This window comes from Panulirus ornatus, chromosome 1 (assembly GCF_036320965.1).
Source record: "Panulirus ornatus isolate Po-2019 chromosome 1, ASM3632096v1, whole genome shotgun sequence".
Taxonomy (NCBI): Eukaryota; Metazoa; Arthropoda; class Malacostraca; order Decapoda; family Palinuridae; genus Panulirus; species Panulirus ornatus.
The window spans coordinates 31,485,939-31,503,296 of NC_092224.1; the positions used below are offsets into that span (position 1 = coordinate 31,485,939).

General features: G+C 39.6%; 1 protein-coding gene across 6 annotated transcripts in view; it reads right to left on the bottom strand.

Annotated features, from left to right (window-relative positions):
• Positions 1–17,358, bottom strand: part of Nost (Nostrin) — a 336,474-nt gene that overhangs the window by 39,584 nt on the left and 279,532 nt on the right. For all 6 annotated transcript variants that reach the window (XM_071657576.1, XM_071657408.1, XM_071657652.1 and 3 more), the window contains 4 exons: positions 10,719–10,862; positions 9,776–10,031; positions 9,404–9,492; positions 148–283 (listed from right to left, as the gene is read on the bottom strand). In XM_071657576.1, the coding sequence (XP_071513677.1) occupies positions 148–283; positions 9,404–9,492; positions 9,776–10,031; positions 10,719–10,862 (625 nt within the window). The remainder of the gene's footprint in view (positions 1–147; positions 284–9,403; positions 9,493–9,775; positions 10,032–10,718; positions 10,863–17,358) is intronic.

Here is a 17,358-nt window from a genome sequence, read left to right on the forward strand (position 1 = left end):
GTAAAGTCATTTGAGTCTTTAAAGAAATGACATCACTGCTGACATACTAAACAAGTGCAGTATATTCTGAGAATGCTACTGCTTAGAGGAAGGGATCTTCAACCCATATTTTAGTTATATCTGAAAATATTGTAAATCATTACTCACAGCAACCATTTTTGGCGCAGCTTCCTTAGCATTCTTGTGGTACTTAACAACTAGGTTCTTGAGTGCTTGTAAACGTTCTTCTTCTAATGTTTGGAAGCAGCTGCTGCCTTTGTACACTGCAGATTCCCACTCCAATCTGAAACAAAAGCAGCAGCTAGTAATCAACCAATAATTCCAAAATATCAGAAAAAATTAGAAACCTTATACATAGACTAAAGTAACTTTCTATTTTGTAGGTACATGAATGTATATTCAACTTGTTTCTAGAGCAAAATTACTACATATGTCCCACTCAAAACAACTTGCAGGGGAGGTGGATATGAATTGTTAATATATTTTTCAATTTTCGTTGGGCCTTCAAAGATTATGAATCTAAAGTGACCTAAAACGTGGCAGTCTGGTACCTCTGAACATTGATATGCTGTTTATTGAATAAAATGTCTAACTGAAGGGAATTAAAAGCGGAAAATTTAAAGATGTCAGAACATGAAAAATCTAGTGGCATCACCAATGGTCATAAGTTACCATGTTAAAAGCAGTCTCTTGTTTTCCTTGTTACATCCTGCATATGGAAGTTCATAGAAACTGAGCATTTCAGACCTGAAATTCTCTTCATTATACTCGCATTGTCATACAACAAGAGTAAATTAAGGGAAGTAAGAGATGGAAAAAAAAAAATCAAGCATAAAGTGTATACTCTGTGGTAACCTGTTTAGTCCTAGGTGAGGTAACCTGTGTAGTCCTGGTTGAACTGGGACTCCTCACACATCACTAAGAGCATTGCCACTTCCAAAAACATTTATTGGTATTCTACAGATATCTCCATCAAACAAAAACATGAAATCTGCATAAGAAAACAGGTGTGATGATCTCTTTTTAGGTTAATGACACTAATCCATATACAGGGAAGAATATTAGTAATAAAAAAATATTCCCCTTTCCAAAGCACCCAAAAATACCTGGGGAAAGAAAAACAATTAGTGAGTGGAAAATGAAAGAATAATTGGATTACAAGATTATTTGAAACACTTAAAGAATAATAAGGAAGGGAACAGACAGAGATTAAAAATCTGACTAAAAAAAATCTTGAGAAAAATGTAAAGTAAGATAGTATATGAATCTACACCATAAATCTGTGTCAGTAGAGCAAATAGATGAAACAGTTAATTGCAAACAGGAGGTGAAACAGTTAATTGCAAACAGGAGGTGAAACAGCTGAAAATGAAAGAATGCAATATACTTTTTCATTTCATGGGAGGAAAGCAAAACATGTACTGGAAAATGACTGAAGCTTATTTAAAAGAAAAACCACTTTAAACAGTAAACAAGGAAATGTTCACTCACTTTGTAAGTGAACCTCTCATTTCAACAGTGCAAACATACACTATGACAAATTTGAAATGGTCAGTGATTCCTTACCCACAAATGGTATAATTTGGAAATATATCACAGGCATCCATCTCAAACTTGCAATTGCAGAGACTGAATGAAAATCTGTAGATTACACAAGAAAGCTGAAAAATGATTTACCTTTGCTTTGTGTCAAGAGGAAAAATCCATAGGACATCCTACCTTAAACACAGACGAAAACTCAGAAATGGGAAGTATGGTATGGGAGAGTGATCTAGGGGGCTCCACAGGCTCTGACGTAGAAATAGGGGGAGAGTCACGAAATAATATGGATACCAACTCAAACATGGAGGGAAGGGAGAGTCCATGGGGGAAACTAACATTGAAAGTGGAGGCCTTCAAGTATTAGGCATAGATTTAAATGCCAGGTTGGCATACACTGGGAAAAATGTAAATTCAAGCCCAGAAATGTCTGGACGGGCTTAAGAAATGTAAATTTCAATGATGAGGAATGAAATATTACTATGCAGAATTGTGCAAATCATCAACAGAATTTAAGCACTACCAGAACAAGTACTCCAAGAACCACCACATATTTGGGGCGATGAGACAGATCCCTTGTGCCAGTCACAATCTACATGGGAGAACAGCCAGGAGGAAATGACAATGGTCTTATGCAAAAAACGATGAAGGAACTGAAAGCACTTTTTTAAGCTCAACAGAGCATGGTACATCAATCGTCCCTTAACAACACAGACAAAGTTAAGCAACATCCTTTATATGTGCAAAAACAGAGGGATTCAAAGCACACCAGACAAATAAAATTCCCTTTATAAATGGCTTGTTTATTGAATCAAATACAGTATTTACATACAACCTCTAGTGAAATACATACATTACAGGAATAGCTAAGTCTGCCACTAAGAAACTGGGTAACCTGTTTAGATGTCGAAACTTCTCTTCTGAACAGTCGCCGCATTTATACAAGGGATTGATTTGTCCTTGAATAGAGTACTGCTCTCACATTTGCAGTGGTTCTAGCTCTAAATCCTTACTTGACAGAGTCAAGTCAAAAGCAGTCTGGCTTATAATCTGTCCCATGCTAACTTCCAAACTTGAACCCCTTGACCTATGCCACAATGTTGGTTCACTTTCCCTCTTTTATAGGTATTACTTAAATTATTGCTACCAAGAGCTGGCTGCTTATGTGCCCCCACCATTAGCTAGACCACACAACACTTGGCAAGCTGCTGTGTCACATGATTACTGCGTAGCCATCAGCAATCAAGGGTGGGCCATTTTGATACCTGCTTCTTTTCCTGCACATCGAAGCTTTGGAACTCTCTAATTCTCAAGTCTTTCCCAATACCTATGACCTGGCATAGTTCAAAAGACAGGTCTTTCACGTCTTCAGACATTCGTAAATACTTTCCCTTGTCTTTTCTTTTTATGCTTCATACTTCTCTCTTTATTTCAATTAAGGCCTGGCCTTGATGTGGACTTTTGTTCATGACTGGAGCCTTCAACATAAAAAAAAGATTGAGGTCTAGATCCCAAGTATAACTTGTACAGATGCAACATGACTAAAAGATCATGTGAATGAGCTGAGTTGCACTGCATATACAAGAATAAATACTTTTATTAAAAATGAGCTCGTGAACACCTCAAATGATGTAAGAAAAACACTTGCAGTCAAGTTTGAAAATCTAACTGGTGATTGGATTAAAGTATAGAACACCACATGCAAAGCAACAAGAATTTACAGATCAAATAGGGATAGAGTCATGTCTTGACCTCCCCAGAGTCCCAGTCTCAAATATACACACACATCATAGGGGGACATCAAACTTTCACACAAAACAGAAAAGGCAGGAAACAATGTTGTAGCTGAAACTACCACCAATAGAGGCAGTTCACATGAATAGCTGCCAAAAATAAGAGTTACTTAGACTGTGTGACAAAGTCTCCCCAAGTCATCAAATAACAAAACCAAGCATAAGAAATAACACTTTAGACAATCATTACGAATAATGTGGAACTAATATGTGGCATTACCATCTCAAACACCCTATATTCTGATCACAACAAAACTGAGGTAAGAGCAAGTTTAGATACTAAACTGTCTGGCCAAAAAACATAACCTAAGAGGGAAATTTAACAATTTGTATTTCATTAGAAAGCTGATACAGTAGGAAGATGTAACCAATGACATGTCTGTGATACAATGAAAAACCAAGCTTGGTGCCAAAACATAGGTGGAATATGTTAAAGACATGACCACTTTGGAACTTCAAGTATGTAACAAACATATACTAGCAACATAAATGTACAAGAGGTCTAGCACAGAAACAGAGAGATGAGCACTCTGCAATATGCAAACATAAAGGATTGATATCTTACCATAAAGAATTGATATCTTAAAAAGCTGCAGCTCATCCAGCATGTAAAAGAAAACTTATCAAATGAACTAATGGGCACAGCCTGTAAATTCAGAATGTCATACAAAACATGGGAACATGGAAAGTAGGATGAAAAAAAAGCCATCAATAAAGTAAGAAACAACCTAAAATGCTTTTACTGATACGTAAAATGCAAATTGAGGACCACAGCTTCTCTGACCCCCTAAAAACAGAATAAAGTACTTTTATGGATGGCTTACAGGCATTGAGAGATAATCAAGGTAGCATTATGATCTGGTGTTCAATAAGCCAAAAACTAATTGAAAGATAAATGATTCAATAGATTTCTTACTAAATAGTAACATCCCTATGTTACATACGATGGATATCACAACCTCACCACAGGATTTGAAGAGGGCCATTGACAGCATGCCCATGCACTGTTCTCCAGGACAAGATTCCTGAAACTTGGTCTTCATTAAGAAATGTAAAGCTCCTCTTGCACAAACATTAAACACTTTTGTCAATGACTGGAGCCTCAAAAAAAAAAAAAGTACACGGAAGAAAAAGTCTAAGATTCCGGCATCATCATCAAGATTTTGAAACTGACTCAAATTGCCCTACATCACAAAGGTGTAAGAAAACAAAGCAATCCAAACATAACTATTGATTAAAATTATAACTTCAAGCATTGAAAAAATCTTTGAGATTCCTAAGAGACAAACTGACTGAATTTGTGAAATTAAAAAAATCAATTTAACCTACACCAACATGGTTTCAGGCATTGTAAGACTTGCTTCTCCCAAATGCTCCACCACTATCATAAGATTGTTGTGATTTACACAGGCTCTGAAAAAGTATCTAATAAATCTGACTATGGTGTCATAGTGCATAAAATGAGTAAGATGGGAGCAAATGGGAAAACTGAATGATGGATACAAAAATTTTAACACATAGATCACATCAAATAGTTGTAAATATTGCTATTTCCAGTATCTTCATAGTAAACAAAACAGCCTCCTATGGAACTGTACTTAAACTTCTGCTCCTCATTCTTATAACTGAAACTGAAATGAATACAAGTAACAATTTTATATCAACCTTTGCAGATGATACCAGGATAAGTATGAAAATCTTATCAGTAGAGGATGCTCAAAAGCATAAATACAGTTTTCCAATGGGCCTCTGAAAACAAATGCTTTTCAAAGAGGATGAATTTCAACTCCTCCACTATACATTTTTTCCATGGGGCCTCTGAAAACAAATGCTTTTCAAAGGGCATAAATTTCAACTCCTCCAGTAAGGAGAAAGTGAAAAAAATCATAAACAGTAAAGAAGAAAGATCATGAGAGGCAAGTGTTTTGGGAGCAGCTAAATGAGTGTGTTAGCGGTTTTGATGCACGAGACCGGGTTATAGTGATGGGTGATTTGAATGCAAAGGTGAGTAATGTGGCAGTTGAGGGAATAATTGGTATGCATGGGGTGTTCAGTGTTGTAAATGGAAATGGTGAAGAGCTTGTAGATTTATGTGCTGAAAAAGGACTGATGATTGGGAATACCTGGTTTAAAAAGCGAGATATACATAAGTATACTTATGTAAGTAGGAGAGATGGCCAGAGAGCGTTATTGGATTACGTGTTAATTGACAGGCGTGCGAAAGAGAGACTTTTGGATGTCAATGTGCTGAGAGGTGCAACTGGAGGGATGTCTGATCATTATCTTGTGGAGGCTAAGGTGAAGATTAGTATGGGTTTTCAGAAAAGAAGAGTGAATGTTGGGGTGAAGAAGGTGGTGAGAGTAAGTGAGCTTGGGAAGGAGACCTGTGTGAAGAAGTATCAGGAGAGACTGTGTACAGAATGGAAAAAGGTGAGAACAATGGAAGTAAGGGGAGTGGGGGAGGAATGGGATGTATTTAGGGAATCAGTGATAGATTGCGCAAAAGATGCTTGTGGCATGAGAAGAGTGGGAGGTGGGCTGTTTAGAAAGGGTAGTGAGTGGTGGGATGAAGAAGTAAGAGTATTAGTGAAAGAGAAGAGAGAGGCATTTGGACGATTTTTGCAGGGAAAAAATGCAATTGAGTGGGAGAAGTATAAAAGAAAGAGACAGGAGGTCAAGAGAAAGGTGCAAGAGGTGAAAAAAAAGGGCAAATGAGAGTTGGGGTGAGAGACTATCAGTAAATTTTAGGGAGAATAAAAAGATGTTCTGGAAGGAGGTAAATAGGGTGCGTAAGACAAGGGAGCAAATGGGAACTTCAGTGAAGGGCGTAAATGGGGAGGTGATAACAAGTAGTGGTGATGTGAGAAGGAGATGGAGTGAGTATTTTGAAGGTTTGTTGAATGTGTCTGATGACAGAGTGGCAGATATAGGGTGTTTGGGTCGAGGTGGTGTGCAAAGTGAGAGGGTTAGGGAAAATGATTTGGTAAACAGAGAAGAGGTAGTAAAAGCTTTGCGGAAGATGAAAGCCGGCAAGGCAGCAGGTTTGGATGGTATTGCAGTGGAATTTATTAAAAAAGGGGGTGACTGTATTGTTGACTGGTTGGTAAGGTTATTTAATGTATGTTTGACTCATGGTGAGGTGCCTGAGGATTGGCGGAATGCGTGCATAGTGCCATTGTACAAAGGCAAAGGGGATAAGAGTGAGTGCTCAAATTACAGAGGTATAAGTTTGTTGAGTATTCCTGGTAAATTATATGGGAGGGTATTGATTGAGAGGGTGAAGGCATGTACAGAGCATCAGATTGGGGAAGAGCAGTGTGGTTTCAGAAGTGGTAGAGGATGTGTGGATCAGGTGTTTGCTTTGAAGAATGTATGTGAGAAATACTTAGAAAAGCAAATGGATTTGTATGTAGCATTTATGGATCTGGAGAAGGCATATGATAGAGTTGATAGAGATGCTCTGTGGAAGGTATTAAGAATATATGGTGTGGGAGGCAAGTTGTTAGAAGCAGTGAAAAGTTTTTATCGAGGATGTAAGGCATGTGTACGTGTAGGAAGAGAGGAAAGTGATTGGTTCTCAGTGAATGTAGGTTTGCGGCAGGGGTGTGTGATGTCTCCATGGTTGTTTAATTTGTTTATGGATGGGGTTGTTAGGGAGGTAAATGCAAGAGTCTTGGAAAGAGGGGCAAGTATGAAGTCTGTTGGGGATGAGAGAGCTTGGGAAGTGAGTCAGTTGTTGTTCGCTGATGATACAGCGCTGGTGGCGGATTCATGTGAGAAACTGCAGAAGCTGGTGACGGAGTTTGGTAAAGTGTGTGGAAGAAGAAAGTTAAGAGTAAATGTGAATAAGAGCAAGGTTATTAGGTACAGTAGGGTGGAGGGTCAAGTCAATTGGGAGGTGAGTTTGAATGGAGAAAAACTGGAGGAAGTGAAGTGTTTTAGATATCTGGGAGTGGATCTGTCAGCGGAAGTGGATCATAGGGTGGGGGAGGGGGCGAAAATTTTGGGAGCCTTGAAAAATGTGTGGAAGTCGAGAACATTATCCCGGAAAGCAAAAATGGGTATGTTTGAAGGAATAGTGGTTCCAACAATGTTGTATGGTTGCGAGGCGTGGGCTATGGATAGAGTTGTGCGCAGGAGGATGGATGTGCTGGAAATGAGATGTTTGAGGACAATGTGTGGTGTGAGGTGGTTTGATCGAGTAAGTAACGTAAGGGTAAGAGAGATGTGTGGAAATAAAAAGAGCGTGGTTGAGAGAGCAGAAGAGGGTGTTTTGAAATGGTTTGGGCACATGGAGAGAATGAGTGAGGAAAGATTGACCAAGAGGATATATGTGTCGGAGGTGGAGGGAACGAGGAGAAGAGGGAGACCAAATTGGAGGTGGAAAGATGGAGTGAAAAGGATTTTGTGTGATCGGGGCCTGAACATGCAGGAGGGTGAAAGGAGGGCAAGGAATAGAGGGAATTGGAGCGATGTGGTATACAGGGGTTGACGTGCTGTCAGTGGATTGAATCAAGGCATGTGAAGCGTCCGGGGTAAACCAAGGAAAGCTGTGTAGGTATGTATATTTGCGTGTGTGGACGTGTGTATGTACATGTGTATGGGGGGGGTTGGGCCATTTCTTTCGTCTGTTTCCTTGCGCTACCTCGCAAAAGCGGAAGACAGCGACAAAGTATAAAAAAAAAAAAAAGAAAAAAGTAAAGAATACTGATGGAAACAGACACTGTTATCTATCATATTCCTGTAACTATTCATCACTTGATATATAATATCTAACTCTGTAAGCCTACCTGCATATCTGCAACCTTGACTATGCAGAGCATGGAAATATCCAGCCCTACCTTGATCTTAGGCTCTCTTCTGATTAGGTAACTAGTAACTGTTGTGACCTTACAGTTTTGTAATGTCTTTTTTTTATACAACTGTGTATTTTCAGCCAAATGGCTGCTTTAATTCAATAATTCTTTTTATCTATTTCATTATCAATAAACCAAGTGAATAATTTTTAAGACCTGACTAATATTGTCTAGTGACCTAACCTTCAGAGTACACAACAAAACAACATAGGCCTTCTCCAGAGGGATGGTGGGATGGATCCTACAGACTTTTAAAACTAGGAAAGAAAAAACAATGATGATACTTTTCAGGGCACTTATGCTTTCATGAATAGAATATTGTTGCCTTCTAATACCATCCTCTAAGGCAGGTAAAACTGCAGAATCATAAAGTGTATGACACAATTCATGGCCTATATCAACATGGTAAAAAGATATGAATTATCAGGAATGGCACAAATCCTTAGAGCACAGACAAGAGCATAATCCTAAAAATCATGATACCCAACTCACAAACAGATATAACTTCCTACTGGTATAATAGGCATGGAAGACTGTGAAACACAACCTATCGAATCCAAAGGTATGATATTCACAAAAAGAGAGAACACCTTAAACATTCTGGGACTGAGACTATTCAACATCTGGTCAACAATCACTGGAAATAGCATAGGATGCACATAGAAGCTTATGTATGCCCTGGACAAGTATTTACAATGAACATCAGACGAGCCAGTCTGTAGAAGCTATACAAGCCTGCAGGCAGCAGCGGACCACAGCTTGGATGACCAACAACCCAACCCAACAGCCTTGGCCCAGCCCAGGATGTGGGGTTTGGAGACCCCTACAGAATTCAAGTATTCACCAGGAAACAGCAATGCTTTTCATTCTAAAATGAATGAGAAATCTAAAGGGAGAAAACAGAAGAAAATACCATACTCATTCAAACACTGAACACAACAGGACTTTTTGGAACACATTAAGAAACAGACATTCACTGAGTGGATAAAGGACACTGAATAACATTCAAGATATGAAAATTTTCATATACATCTCTTTTTTGTACATGAAATGGACTTAACTGGCATTCTTCCTTGTCCTGTCAAGATAAAAGTTTTCTTTTATCTAAAATACCATGCTAAAATTCACCTGTCAATATACAAGTGTGAGACAAGGCTACAGGATATTATAAAATAAAAAATAGTATTGCATAAAGTACACTGATCATGTAATTACCTTGCTCTCTCTGCACGTATGCAACAAGTGTAATAGTCTAGGTCACTTTTCTGTACTGCTTCTTCTGCCTTCCGTCGTTGCTTCTCCATCTGAAATACATTGATCATTTCTTTCATACTCCAGCAGGAATAAAAGATAAATGGTATACAGATCCTACTATCATCAAAGTATTCTGCAAAGCCATTTGTTATATGTACAACATCATACATACTTTTTATTTTTCAAAAATTTTTCCAATCATCCACATGCTCAGGAACAACCACTTGAATAAGGGCAAAATATAACAATTGCAGTAACAGATAAGGACATTAGGTGCTAATATAAAGGTCATCTCATATAAGGTTATTTAAGAATGGCAGCTATATATCTGACCTTCATTGTCTCTTTGTCAGAGAGGGTTTTGCCCCGCCCAAGTCTAGCTTCAAGCATCATGTCTTGAATTTTTTCATTTTCTCGACAGTTGCTGTAACACTGCTTTTTGGCTTTGCTTTCCGCTGCCCGCCAGTCATGGAGGTTCTTTGTGGTTTTGTCCACCATACTTTCCACACCCTTACGAATCTTGTGTTGAGTTTCAATCAATTGTCGTAGTGGTCGAACCACATCATCTGTAATCGCAGATGCAATTGATCTGCAGAAAAAATATTGAAGTTGGTGTGATTTGGTATCCTACTGATGGTAAGGTTCTCTTCTGTATTTTACATACTGCTAAAATGGCAATAAGAGAGAAAAAAGAACAACTGAAAAACTCCTCTAAATAACATAGTTCATCATTGCATGATATTAAAGAGGTAAATAAAAATTTGCCAATCACCAGGGGAATACTTTTACATGGAAAGTTTACCTACATTTAGAACTTAGATGATCCCACGATCACCAATATCCTGAAAAATTACATCAGTATGTGCTGATGTCAACCAATACCTCCTGAGTTACTAAAGAAAAGTCAGCAGGTATGTGAGTAGAACAAACAAATGGAAAGATACAAATAAAGGGAAGAAATTCATTGGAAGAAGGAATGAAGAGAGAATGATATAATTTTGCAGTACAAATGAAAGGAGAGTCTGCTTTGAAGAGAGGGAGATGTAATTTGGTAGGAAGAAGAAAGAAAAGAAAGTATGATTCACATTTCATTTTCATTTTGCATAGCTTTTTCTCCCTTCACAAATAGTTACAAACATTAGATAAAACTGTTTAAAACAAAGTAATATTTCCAAAAATGTGCTCTAGCCATGACTGACTAGTGTCCCTCTTATTCACTACAAATTAAGAGAAAACAATACTAGTCTAATCTATGGCCTTTCTTTCAGTGACCCACTTGTGCATGTCTCCTTCCTGTTCTAGCTCGGCGCCCACCATTTGCCAGGCATGGTTGACGGTACCCATGCTTTCTTTGGATGCCTTCAGCAGCTTCCCTGACAGCTTGTTGAGGCCCTTGGCGTAGCTTGCCTCTAACTCCGCTCTGTAAGACAAAAACATAAGTGCATCAGTTTAAAGTAACACTTGAGGACAATAAAGCTAATAGGTTATCTGGAAATCAAAAGAAAATCACATTCATATCTCTAAGGAATTGTCCCTCTAAGGCAGTCATCTGTTCTTGTTGCTACCTCGCTCATGCTGGAAATGGTGAGCATGATGAGAAAAAAATCCTTCTGGAAGCCAAGAGAAAGACATTAAGAAGTTCCTTGAAATACCATTATAAACAACACTAAACAAATGAGATGATCTTAGCAACACAAAAATCAGCCAGCGTTTGAAAGGTATATGAGAACAAGAAATGAGTAAAGACAAGAAAAGAAAGGAAAATTCTGAAAAAAGTGAAAATCCAGGAGTAGACTGTCAAGGATGAAATAATCAAGCTGGGAATTCAAAACACAAGGATGAAATGATCAAGCTGAGGAATTCAAAACAAATTGTTAAACATATATGATAAGGAATTGAATATTTATACCAAAATGGACGATGGTGTAACCTCAATACTAATTGATTTTTGAAAAGCTTTAAGTATGTTACTGAAAGATTCATTTGTTGTGCAGGAACCTCATAAAGTCTTTCCAAATGTACTCAAGGAATATATAAGGCACATGACAGGCCATGTGAAACATGAAAAAGGAAAGAAACTGTTAAAAGGGTAATCAATACCACAAGGTAGGTGATGGCTCATGCCATGGACAGTTTGAAGAAAGACAACTGCAAAAAATGCATTTGAACTACAGATCAACATCTCTGATGGATGAGTGTGGCCTGCAAGGCTGAAACTGATGATCAAAGAGCAAGTGGAATATTACTTCCACTGGTGAAAGTACTTATGTGAGAGATAAAGTAGGACATGCATAGCAAATCTTCAAAACTTCTATGACACAGTGAGCTATGGCTTTGATAAGTGAGATGGTGAGTGGATTATGCATCCTTGGACTACAAGAGGGTATCCACCACTGTCCTAAACTACAGCTGAAGCAGAAACTAGATATCAAGCAGGCATATGGGAAAGGAAGACATGGGGGAACATTTCCAGAGGTGCTTTTTCTGAGAAGATTGGTAACAGGTGGTAGAGTCCAAATATCATTTAGTTAATGCTAAAATCATATATGGGTAAACATAAGACACCGCTCAGTCAACTATTTATAGCATATGATAGACTTAAACTACACAACAGTGTGCAGTAAAACTTAAAAAGGCAAGTGATCTGTAGTTTTGGAAACAATCTGGACCAAAGAAAAATACAAGTTCTTAACCTTTTCTGTTTCCCAATATGAAATATATGAAATTGCAAAAGTAAATATATGTACAAACAAACAAGTGAGCTAAAATAACTTATATGTGACTTCTAACAGCTTGGTCGACCAACGACCCAACCCAACAGCCTGGGACCTACCCCTTTTGTTGGGGAAGAAGACTCCCGAGGTCTTCACACTCTCCGAGGTCTTCACAAGTTATTCATCAGGCACATGACTGTGGTGCAATGCAAATATCTACATCACCCGGCAAAAGCTGCGAGGGCGTGGCGGAGGAGGGTGGAAAGTTAGTTGGGTAAGAGCCCAAGCAATGAATTTAGAGATAACACTTACCACTGCTTATGAATGAAATACATATGTGTAAAAAAAATTATGTACAAACAAATGAGCTAACATAACTTGTATGGCTATGGTATAGCGCTACATCTTACCACCCATCGGAGGTGGAGGGAAGATGGAGCAAGAGTTGGGAAGGGTGGAGGTAAGTATAGCAGGGGTTCAGCTTCTTGATGCAAATTCAGTAACTGACCCTCTGGTTACTACCAACACGTACATAATCTACACATTTCGGTCTTCCCCTTTCCATTACTCCTTCCACTTTTGGCATATATATCTTTTTAGTCAGTCATGTCCAAACCATTTCAGCACAACTCCTTAAGACTCTCTAAAACGTACTCCTCTATCACATCTCTTTCTTACGTATGTCGGCTGTCACCCTGGAATGGCGTGACTTCTGTCACCCTAGATTCTAGAAGGACGTGTCTTTTGTCACCCTAAAGGGCATGTTGGATGTCACTCTGGAAGGATGTGTCAGCTATCGCTCTGGGAATGCGTGTCAAGTGTCACCCTGGAAAAGCGTCTCAGATGTCACATTATAAGGGCACACCGAGTGTCACCTTAGGATGGTTGTGTTGAGTATCATCTTAGGAAAGTGTGTCAGGTGTCATCCTTGGAGAGTGTGTCGGATGTCACGCTAGAAGGGTGTGTCGGTGTACCGGGTCTCACACTTTCTCCCGTGACATCAGTTGACACAACCAATCGTCATGACTCCTTGTTACCTCTTCCGGGTCAGGGTCTGTGGCTCCCACAAGTACCAGGAGGCAGTAGCAGCCAAACTCGCTCCTGCTTACCTGGTGAACACATCGTCAGGCCGAGAACCCTCTGAGTCCCGAGCTCACCCGTCACCCTCTATGTCGATACAGTTTATACCCATTTTACCTACCACTATCAATATATCCTTCACCACTGCCATTTATCAAATGCTTTGTCTATGTATACTAAGACAAAGAGTTTCTTTTATTTAATTCAAAACTGAAAGAAACTCCATATCTACGGAAATATTCTCTCCCTCTCTCTGCTGGCAAAATACCTGCCAATCCTGAGATCCGAATGTTTACAATGAGGTCCACAGTGTACGTTGTTATAGACGGTTATGTTGCCTTCAAGCCTTGAGACAAAGTGACAACTCTTGATAACTCAGGTGCTTCCCGGGTGGCTGTAGGCCTCCTCGCTGGCTACGGCCTAACCACTCACAAGGACATCATGATGTATCTCAATGGGACTTGAATTGTTGTCGTTCAGTGGTGCTGCTTCCTACGTCTCGAAGGCTTGAAGAGGCCTCTCTTCAGTATCTCCAGAGGCTATGGTTATCTTCATCCTGGGCTCGCTAAGGCGAGGTCATCGACGTACGATCACCCTTACATCTTTTATCTTCTCGTGTGATTTATTTATCATACTAGTTTTGATTGTTTTGCTTGTCCCCCGTAAAGAGAGATCTGAAACTCACCTTTGGTGAACTACAGTCTACCTCGGGTGGCTAACTGGACGATTTATTTTCAGTTTGCTCGTGGTCCTCATCTACAGACGGTCTACAGGCGGTGTTTCAAGAATCACTTTACTATAAATTGGAGATGATGATATGAAGTTGACTCGTGTATCAGATAGGAATAAGAAACATACAGAAACACACCTTTTAACCATACAGGCATCGGACATTGCCTAATCCACAACATACTGTGGTCTCTCCATTATGAAGTTATGAACATATATTTCCCATTAAGGTTATTTATATTTCAGGTCTTTAGTGTACATTGGCGCCATGATCACATCTTATCAAAAGCTTATATAGTCTGTGTTTTAAACCAGCTTTCCGTTTGTCTTCCAATCCCTCCAAAATTCTTTGAATCATATTCTATACATGAGATGCTTTGTTGCAAATCACAAAGTACTCAAGAAGACGCACAAGATACAGGCAGATGCTGCCTTAGAGCAGTGAGATGTTACTCCATAACAGTCAGAGGCAACTCCAAAACCAGCCAGAGTTTGATCTATCACCAGTCAGAAAGTCCACTCCATAACCAATCTGAGGCAACTCCATATCTACTCTAAGTTACTCCATAACAAATCAGAGACCATTACATAAACACTCAGATACCATTCCAAAACCACTCAGGCTACTTCATAAACACTCCGAGGCCACTTCATACCCAGTCAGAGAATCCACTCCCATAACCAGAGTCAACTCATACCCAGTCAGTGGCCACTCCATATAAACTCGAAAACCGCTCACAAATTACCTCATCCCCTCTTTAGGCAACCGTCGCATCACTCCACCCCAACTGTATAATGAACGACGTAGACACGTTCACAATTTCAGTTTTCATTTCTTTCAGATCCTTTTCTTCTACTGCTTACAGGGGGGCTTTTTATTTTCTTAACGTTAAGGCCAGATCACCTCGCTTGGACCTTGGGTCTGTGTGGCCTGTGTATCCATGTAACTATCTTTCAGACCATTTTTCCCCAGTCAGCAGGGTGTTAGAAGCTAGAATAAAGGCGTAGCAGGTTTTCAGTGAAGATGGGAAAGGAAGAAGGAGTAGGTTTGGAGGAGGGGGGGGGGGGATGGGACGGGAGTAGAGCGTTCAGGGGGAATGGAAAGGAAGAGAATTAGTCAGCTGATCAAAGGGAAGGAGTGGAGTGGTCAAGGAGGAAAGGGGGAAGGGACGGAATAACGGGTGGGGGAGGTAGGGGGAAGGGATGGAGGAGCGGCTTGTGGGGCGGGTCTGCTCGTCACTGTGTGCAGAGGCCTTAGTGAGGGGAGGCTTCACTGGGTAGGTGCACCAACTGATGAACTTTTCCATATACCTCACCCTCAGCAAACAGTCATAGGTGATCTGTCAACACTAGTCTCGTCACGCAAAATACAAGCAGGTGATAAACATATATATGAAATGAGTTTTACTTAGAAAAAACAATCAGAGCTCCTCGACTCCATCTGGAGGACAGCCGTGGCATCCACCTACGCACACACATACACACAAGGTTAGCGTTTCTGCCATGAGTCAGCAAGGGCCAGTCCGCAGTCGGGCTCGCATGGGTTCGAATCCTGGGCACAGAAGTCGACCCACAGCCAATCCCAGTTGCTCGTGCTCCCTTCGAGGTTGGTCGAGAAATGGGTAGGTGGCTTGGGTTGGTGTGTGTAAATATAGGAGCAAAGACATGGTACATATATACAAAAGGTTAAGAAATGGGGCACCACGAGTTTAAACTCTCTCTCCCCGTAACACAAGAGATAGTAATCAAACACACCACGGCCTCCGGTTGGTCAATAGCTCAGCCCTCATACACAGGCTACGTATAACATTACTGACACCTGCACGTGGTCAATAGGAATACCTTAACACCAAGATTAAGATAAATTTTTCCTGTGCTATCATCTGGAGTCAACATTCTTCTGGTGCCTCCTTGGTGAATAATAATGATAAAAAAAAAAAAATCTATTCTCTAAAGAGCGTAGGCTATCATCTGGCGCCTCCACGGTAAAGGAGAAAAAAAATATTTCTTTTCCCTAAAAAGAGTAACGGTTGCACTTCCATAAAGTATGTATCACATTCTCATACCGGACGTGGATGTAGACGCAAACCACTCCATACTAACAACGTAGATGATACCAGAATAAGCGTGAACAAATCATCCACAATAAACCACTGAAACTACATTTGGACATCAATCCACCGAAAATAACACGCTGTACAGTGGATGATTTTTTTTTTTTTTTATCCAAAGGAAGGAACAGAGAAGGGGGCCGGGTGAGGATATTCCCTCAGAGGCCTTGCCAGTCCTCTGTTCTTACTGCTACCTCGCTGAGGCGGGAAATGGCGAATAGTATGAAAGAAAAAGAAATATATATATATATATATATATATATATATATATATATATATATATATATATATATATATATATATATATCATTAGATCAAGAATGAGACATGTAAAAGATGCAGGGGTAAACATGTTCGATGAACATATTTTGTCACAACCACACAACTGTGACATCTGCGTGTACGAATCGTTAAGGTCAGAAACTGCATATTTCAGATGAAACTGACATTATCATGACGACATTAGATGTTTATTGTGCGAATGTCATAAATGTAAATATATCTAAAGATATATCTGTGTCGTTGGGAAATTTTATAAACTCGTAAATATGTATGTCTACAGATATATCTATGTAGCTGGGAAATTGTATAACTGCTGCCACCAACCATTACTTTTCTAAAGAAATAAGTACTACATGATGAGTCCAATCTCAGCCTTGTTACAAATGGTAAGATTGAATGTAATCCTCTGTTGTTTATCATTCTCATTTCTAACAAGAGCTGCAAACACGAGCCATTTTCGTCTCATCACTTGCGGATGACGCTAGGATAAACATGGGAATCTCATCACTGAGATAAAATCAAACATAACGAGAGAGCCACAACAGAATATGACATTATTCGAAGCACTTACACTCTCCAAACTAGAATATCAGCATCTCCTGTCACGGTGGCTGAAAATGCCCGTCAAAAACAACAGCTACCTTTGAATAACTGAAAATCTCTCGCATTAAATTCTTTGAAGAGATGACAACAAATACGCCATATTGTACACATGGCAAGGACTGGAAGCAAGCGTGCATGAGAGACGAAAATGACATTACTAAATTCAAAAGATACCATTAACATCATAAGAAAAAAAAACAAACCTTGTGAACATCCCTGGCCAAATACTTTCCAACTCTGTACCTGTATGAGCCAAATAAAGGACCAACCCTCCGAAGAAATTCACGGTCTTGCTGGACAGTTGCTTGCAGTGAGCCTGGTTATGAAGGAGTACATATGATCCCGTGTCGCAGCCTCAAACAACACGACTGATCACGAGAGGAATAGTTTATCTCAG